The sequence below is a fragment of the Bactrocera dorsalis genome, unplaced genomic scaffold, assembly GCF_023373825.1.
Source record: "Bactrocera dorsalis isolate Fly_Bdor unplaced genomic scaffold, ASM2337382v1 BdCtg219, whole genome shotgun sequence".
NCBI classification, from domain to species: Eukaryota; Metazoa; Arthropoda; class Insecta; order Diptera; family Tephritidae; genus Bactrocera; species Bactrocera dorsalis.
The window spans coordinates 24,755-33,000 of NW_026038270.1; the positions used below are offsets into that span (position 1 = coordinate 24,755).

At 34.5% G+C, this 8,246-nt stretch overlaps 1 protein-coding gene across 1 annotated transcript; it reads right to left on the reverse strand.

The window, feature by feature from the left end:
- Positions 1–2,997: 2,997 nt before the first annotated feature.
- On the reverse strand, positions 2,998–5,400 carry LOC105221811 (uncharacterized). The gene is made up of 6 exons (XM_011198925.4): positions 5,184–5,400; positions 4,845–5,122; positions 4,602–4,770; positions 4,216–4,518; positions 3,918–4,134; positions 2,998–3,292 (listed from the first exon to the last, which is right to left on the reverse strand). The coding sequence occupies exons 1-6, from the start codon at positions 5,289–5,291 to the stop codon at positions 3,111–3,113; spliced, it is 1,257 nt and encodes a 418-aa protein (XP_011197227.2). The 5' UTR covers positions 5,292–5,400; the 3' UTR covers positions 2,998–3,110.
- Positions 5,401–8,246: the final 2,846 nt, after the last annotated feature.

An 8,246-nucleotide genomic window follows, 5' to 3' on the forward strand; every position in this document is an offset into this window, starting at 1 on the left:
CATACATATGTGATTTTGCAATAAAAGGTTTTTTTTTTGAATTTATATGGGGAACCTTTCACTGCATATACCAAAAAACATAGTAACTATATAGTGTGAATTTTACTTATTATACTTCCCGTTCTTACTGCTTATTAATTACTGCCATGCTCAATTTAAATTCCAATGCAAAGACACACCATACATCTAACATTTATGATAAAGTTATTTATAATTAGTTATACATGTACATTAGCCATATGTATGTATTTGTTTGAGGTTTCCTTTCAGTTTTAAAACACTACGCTCTGCGCTTATAAAGCATGTGATGATTCATAGCAAACTCGTGTACACAAATGTTTATAGAATAACTTTTAAATTCGCACATTGAAGCCGAACTGTTCGTTAGATATTCCTATACATACATACATACGCCATATAAATGTGTGTATATAAAAGCTTTTGTTATTTCTGCTATGTATCAGTTTTATTTATCACTCCATGTGGAACCGCATTGTGCAAAAAATTCTTTTGTTGTTTCGCTGTTGTCATAATAGAGATAACGTGATAACTACCAAAATTTTTGTTGACTTTCATTGAAGTTTTAAATGTTATAATATGTCTGAGAGTAATCTAGAATGCTTTTGGAAGATAAGACGGTCAAAAGTTATAATTTTTTTACCTTCTACATATTATGTGCTGATAAGGTATTTAATTCGAAAGTAGTCGTTCTAAATAATTGTCAAAATGTAACAAAAACATTAAAAGAAATGTTGAATTCAAGATATCGTATTAAATACAAAGCTTTCCCTACAAGGACTGGAGATTGATTGTTCGATTTGTATGGTGGTTATATGTTATAGATATACGATCGATATCGTAAAAAATTAGGGGCTAGTTCATGAATATACAGACGGCCAGGCGACAAACACACGAATATGGCTAAATCGAGTCAGTTCGTCACAGGGATTATTTTTTTAAGTTTATGCATACTTTATAGCGTATCCAAAATTTTCTTCTAGGAGTTATAAACTTATTGTCAAACTTAATATACCTTGTTCACGGTATAAAGAGCTTTACCTTCAATATAAGTCAATTTCCACAACAGATAATTTCTTAAATTTAAACTGATATTTATTCAAAGGCCAACAATAATTACTTTCATGCTTATCAGAACCACCGTAGGTATATTTATGTACATAAACATATTTATGTTCATATATGTATGTAGATAATTGCCGTTAAGTATTACTTCGCTTGCACAATTATTTTTAATTACAATTTCATTCGTGCCACCGTATTTTTAATAAACTTTCCCCGCGATCACTGGAATTTCTATGGGCTATAAGCAGAAAATATTGAATAAAGCAAACATGAGTACATTAAACTTTTCAGCCGATTCAGAAATAAATATGCAATACATACATACATACATACATACATACAAATATACATACATTTTTACGTATGTATGTGAAGTTAATTTGCTAGGCATATTTTTGTGCTTTATATGAATCAATTAAAGACTATAAGTGTGTTAAATATTCATACATACATACATATGTCTATGCATACAAATGCACACCGAAAATGTTGAGAAAAGCCGCATAATTATGGCATTTAAAAATATTGTATAAATCATCAAAAATGAAATTGAAAGTTCAATCGCGAACGCCAAATACTCGTACATTAACGAAAAGAAAAAACTATCAAACATCAGTTCGAATGTGGATAAATGACCGCATGCCAAAAATACACCATAAAATACGTAATTTCAAATTGAATTAAAAATAAACAATCGAATGCATGAAAATGGTTTGCCAGACTCAACAGCACAACCGCCCACCAATCGACGCCAGCGTCGCCACCAGCCTTTCTCGTTAGGGCAGTGCCACACGTAGATTTGGCAATCTGCCGGCAAATAAACACTAGCACGGCGAGCATCAGTTCTGTTAGCCAGCCACTGCTATGACGTTTGGTTAGAGTCGTCTAAAAGCCCAACCGGAAAAATACGAAGTTAGATTATTGTGCCTTATTGTAAATTTTTATTTTGTAAAACTTTTCGGCTAATTTCATTTAATTACTAATTTTAAAGAAGAGCTAATTCCGAATGTAAAAATTCTTGCAATTTGTGAGACACAAAAGCAAAGACCGTGAATTTTCTGCATTTTTCTTTCTACTGTCTTTCATTCAAATATCCGATAAATACTTAGTGGTTAAAAATAAAGTTTTAAAGCGAAGCGGGCATGGTATGCTTTGTTGATCTTTTCTGGCTGCAGATAAAACTAAAAGTTTCTTCCTTCAAGACTTGCGATTTTAGTAATTTTTATATTTCTTAGACGACAAAACATTGAAACATTTCGTGTTATGAACTCCGGCGAGGTCGTCCATTGCTTCAGCGTTTACGATCCTATCCTATTCTCTCTAAAATACATTGACCGTACAATGTCATTCGACCGAAAAAAAAATAAAAATTGACTAAATGTCGCCGTTTAAATTTCGCCCTTTTTATAAAAATAATTTGCAAATAACGTTACTCGCCCCAAAATGTCGAAAAGTTTTTTTGAAGATAAATTGGATTTTTTTCCAAGGGCCAGTCTAACAAATCGCGAAAACTTTGAAGGTAAATAGGCTGTTTTCCAAAGAACAGTCGAAACAACAAGCTTTACCGGCGAGTCGGCTTCAAAGAAGGCGAAAACTGCATTATCGGGCGGAAAGAAATGACCACCGTTTTCCTGTATAGACAAGGTGTGATCAACTTCGACTACTTGGAGAAGAGCAAGACGGTCACAAGACTTTACTATGCAAAATTATTGGCAGATCGATGCCGAATTGCAGAAAAACGGCCCTATCTGACAAATACACTTTTTGCTCTTCCATCAAGACAACACACTGGCTTGCACTTCGCTGTTTCTAGGGGCAAATCGGTCCAATTATGCTATGAATATGAAAACCGTTCGAAAAATGTTGGTTCTTCTTTATAGGATAAGTAATTATTGGATTATTTAAGTCGAAGTCATTCATTATATTTCCACATTATTATTAAAAAATATGACAACAACAAACATTAAAAATAACCGCATGCAAAATTGCGATATTATTTTTTAATTAAATTAATTTTATTACAATTATTATATTTCAAAATAGCCTTTGTACAGAAACCTCGGCAACAGCTCCCGTAGCTCTTCCAGCAATCTTGGGTTTTCCAATTCTCTTCTTTGTACTTCCGGATTTTCGATCACATCCGTAATGTCTATATTCTCCTTGATAAAAGTATAGTTGAATATTAGGAAGACAAGAAGTAAGAAAAGTCCTGTGTTCAAAAGAAAATAAACAATTTTTAATTTTATAAATTAATAGTAAAGGTTTGATATCTTAATATTATTAAAAGTTTACACTTTAGTTGAAATTTTAAAAATGAAAACTGTCGTCTGTCTTGGTCGCTCTTGGTCTCAAACACACGCATTTTTATTGGATGGGGGTACGTTCCCACGACAGTCGGGTCTACTTAACCGGAACGGACCCGGATTTTTACCCTTCCAAGGACTGTCAACTCGGCAGAATTCTGCCGCTACAACAACAACATTTGATAGGGTATTTAGTTTTGACAATGTTGGTCTTAGCATTTACTATCCGATCAAATTTGAACCGGACTAGATATAACCTTTCTTTTATGATCATAGAAGTTTGAACAACAAATTTGATAGAAATTTTATGTTTCCACTGCCATCACGGTTACGGAATCGTTCAAAATGTTGCAGAAGTGTTGTGTAAGTTAACTTTATTTATGATGAAGCTTACTTTGGAGCTCAAACTTCACACATAGCAAAAAAAAAAAAGTTATCGTTTCGCTTTACACGCTCAGTTAAAAGAGACTAGTCCGGGTCAAATTTGATATTTTTATTAAAATTAATTTGTAGCATTACCCCCTTACTTACCCCAATATCTATGTTTTGCCAATTCCTGGCGAATTTCAAGATGTGTCGGAATATGTCCTTTGTATTCCGTTTTGCGCAGTGTATCCTGAAAATTCTTGATATAGAAATAGAGTAGCTCGTCATGGTGGTCACGTCGTAATTCTGGGCTAAACATCACTGTGAATGCAAAGTGTAGATCAATCGCCGGCGACCCGAATATACTGATCTGATAATCAAGCTGCACACACAAGAGAGAGAGAGACAGAGAGAGAAACCATTAAATTTTGTTTTAATTTATATGGTAAAATGCTTTGCTTACCGGCATAACGTCGGTCAGTTTGTCGCCATTCTTTTGTATCATTATGTTTTTCAAATGGAAGTCACCATGGTTGAGCACAAAAATGCCATCTCGCTTACCACGGCTGCCTTCGTTAAACAAATCGATCGTCTTTGCCAGAAGTAAATGTTCGACCGATTCAATGTGTGGCACAAAGCGTTTCAAGTCATCGTGTTTCCTTAGAAGCTCCTTGAGAAATGTAATACCATTTTTAATAGCTGGAAGGTTATTTGGGTCGCCAGAGTTCATTAAACCCTTGTTTAAGGTCGTTATTATATTGTCTTCCTAAATAGTTGCGAACATCATGTGTATTAGTTAATAAAATTAGATCGAGTTGGAAATTTTAATTCAAAATATGTTTTTCTCACCTCCTCTTTGCACAGTTTGTAGCTGACCGCATGCAATTTCGCCAGCTTAAGCAGTGTAATTTTTATTTCTTCTAAATCAGGATGACGGTAGCCAATAGTGTTGTAGCCTTTGAGCGCTAAATCTTCGAAAATCACATACGCTGGTGCGGCGGTGCTGTAGGCGATAAGCCTTTACCAAAAATACGTCAAACATTTACTTTCTTTGTCCCATTTTCTGTTTTGTTTCTCAAATTGGTTACTCACTTTGGTCCCAAAATGGTTTGGTCACCATATTGTCTCAGCACCTTTTCGATCATCGGCAGCACTTTAGAATACATGGTTATTTCCGTATCGAATAATCTATAATCTCCCATAATTTCTTTTTTGTTTTCTTCCTTAAATGGTTCGACTTTTAATATGAATGATGAAAACTTCTCTTCCGCTGGCTGTAACTGCAATCTATAGTTAACTTTGGCTCGCAGCAAAACGCTTGAGTAGTTATCATTTTTCAATGTTCCTGGTTTCAGCTCTAAATTGGTGATCTAACAAAATTAGTTTTATTTAAAAAAGTTGTGAAATTATCATGTGATCAAGTACACACACCTTTGCGCTTTCAGTTTCGACATTTTTCAGCACGTTTTCGAAAAATGCCACGTTCAACCACGCCGGGAATGTGAACTCTTCCTCGCTGCCCTGTTTGTTATTTGTCATTTTAATGCTGCCTTTAAATGGAAAAGTTTCTATCTTCCGTGTGCCGTGTACTTACGGACACTTTAATTGTAGAATTGAAACAGTGTGGCGCGCGAGGCGCACTTTTATACCTGTATTTCGCCTCAAATACTTTAGATTTTACTGTTGGCTATATAAATGTACTACATAGTACATATTCTACAATATCTTATCGCCTTATCGCATTCATAAGAGTTGTGCCATACGAGTATGTGCATTTTGTTGTTCTACTGATCACAGATTGGACAACAATGTTACAAATCTTCTATACAACCGATTTTTCAGAGTTTTTATTTTCGGTTTCTCGCTTTTAATTAAAAAGCTAAGATCACGATTTTCTTTTTTTCGCTGTTATTGTTAGGTATTATTAAACTTTATTCGAATATCTCAAAAACTGTCGTAGAAGTTTTTATAGTATCTACTTCGCCTTAAAAAACGCTGGCTCAAAACCTGTTTTAGACCTTGACCGGTTGATGCGAAGTGGTTCAGAATGATCACTAGAAAATTTCCCGTTTATACGATTTTTCCGTTTTTTCTGGTTCTCTGTAAATCAACCCGCACTAGTGAGCATAAGTATGTATATCATTTGAGTGCTGATAAGCTATCTATTACCCTTGCTTGTTATATCATTTCACAATAACAGATTTAAATATAAAGATCTTGAAAATAAAATAAACCGTTTTAATCAATCTTCACGCTTTTATTGTAGCGACTGCATTTGAAGAGATAAGGTTTAGAAATTGTATTCAATTCAGCTTCTGTAATTACTTAGATATTATTTATTTTAATACCCTAAACAGGGTGTATTAAGTTTGCCACGATGTTTGCGGCAACCAAAAAGAAACGTCGGAGACTCTATAAAGCGTATATACAAGTATGTATAACTGATCAGCTTCATGAACTAAGTCAATGTCGAGAGCAAGTTTTTTTGATTGATACAAATTCTTCAATGAGAGTAGAGAACGCGTTGACAACGAACCAACGTCCAGGACGGTCATCAACATCAACTGATGATCAACACATGAATAAAATGAAGGAACTGGTGCTTGAGAATTGACAGTCAGAGATCTTACTGGTATTGTTAGAATATCGGAAGGATCAGTGAAAACCATTATGAAAGAAATGAAAGCACGATTGGTTCCAAAATTTTTTCGAAAAACAGCGTCGTGTTAACGTCTGTGAAACAATGCTTTCCAACTACCAAGATGTCATGAAACGTATGATTACTGGTGATCAGTCTTGGATGTATGCGTACAACCCGGAAGCAGACGATCAATCGGCCGAATATCGGTGAGCCAAAGTCGAAAAACCACGTCAAAGCAGGTCAAAAAGCAAGATTATGTTACAGTTTTCTTCGATTATCGAGGTGTGGTGCACTCCGAATTCCTTACGATTGGTCAAACTGTCAACAAGGAATACAATTTGAGTGTTATGCGTGGTTTACTCGAAGCAGGCTAAAATTATTGGTTGAAAACTCTTAGTTTTTGCAACACGATAATGAAACGTCGCATACTGCATTGATTCTTCGTGAGTTTTTCGCCAAAATTTCAACCAACATCGTGCCACAACCACCGTATTCGCCCGATTTAGCTCCGTGTGATTTCTGATTATTCAGGAAACTCAAACGATCGTTCCGGGAAAACCGATTGTAGGCAACTGAAAACATTGAACGTGAATTGCTACGCGCTTTGAAGGCTATTCCGGAAATTGACTTCAAGAACTTAGAGGATTGGAAAAAATGTTGGCACAAATCTATTGAGGTCAAGAGGGACTACCTTAACACGGAGGATATAGATTTTGATGAATAAATTAAGAATTTTAAAATTTGGACCTGTGAAGAGTAGTACGAGTATACCTTCGGTGCAGCTGAAGTTTTTGTTTTTTCTTGTTCAATATAAATTTTTGTCAACGCTTTATAATATGTTTGACCTTTGTAAATTGAGATAATATAAAATGTTACGTTACACCCTTCCTTACTATCTTCAATTTTTTTATATCAGCGAACCCTTACTTTCTCTTCATACTAAACATTTTCCTACAGGGACATTCTCAGTTGTTAAGTCATCCTCCGCATAATGACACAAACCCAAAACAATGTAATTTGCCCACAGCAACAACAATAGACTTTAAATAGTATTAATGCGATCATCATTATCAGCGCATCGCTTAGCCGATACAGATCACAGACAGTTTGGCAGATGGGCTGTTAAACGGTTGAGTGTGTGTGTGTGTGTGGCGGGTTCACTGGCACATGTTGACTTATACGTTTTTGTTGTTTTGTAGGCGGTGGCGTGTCGGTATGACCGCCTACACTAAATGTACATTGTATATCTGCATTCAAATATACATATGTACATTTGAGCTCACACTTTCACTAACACATGTGTATGCAAATAAATTGTATTTAATTTATTTTTGTGTAATTAATTTTCCGCTAAAATAATTTAAATAATTCGCGTCTCATTAACTAAACTAATATCAATGCAGTATAAACATACATAAATATATACAGGAATGCATTTTATGAACGAATATTTGAAACTTGTTGTAGTTATATATTTCTAGCAAATATTAATTTTTTCTTGGTATTTGTCCATTGCGCATACGCCACACTGTCCTAATTCGTAATTCGCGTGCCTTAAATGTGTGTTTATAAAATTTGCATTTTTATGGTTTTGTTTGTTTTCTTGTTGCTTTTTGCTTTGTTTTGGGATATCGCTGTTATGGTAATGTAATTTATTTGCCCTTTTGGCAGTTAGCTTTATTGTTATGTGTACCATATATTTTGTATATACGATCCCTTTTGGCTTTGTTGTTTCTTGATTTAATGTTTTTTTGCTTTTGTGGTGCTACTACTGAAAACTAAAAAAATCTTACTTGATACATGAAGTTGAATTTATACACTCTAAATTACAAATCGATACTCAAATAGTTTTT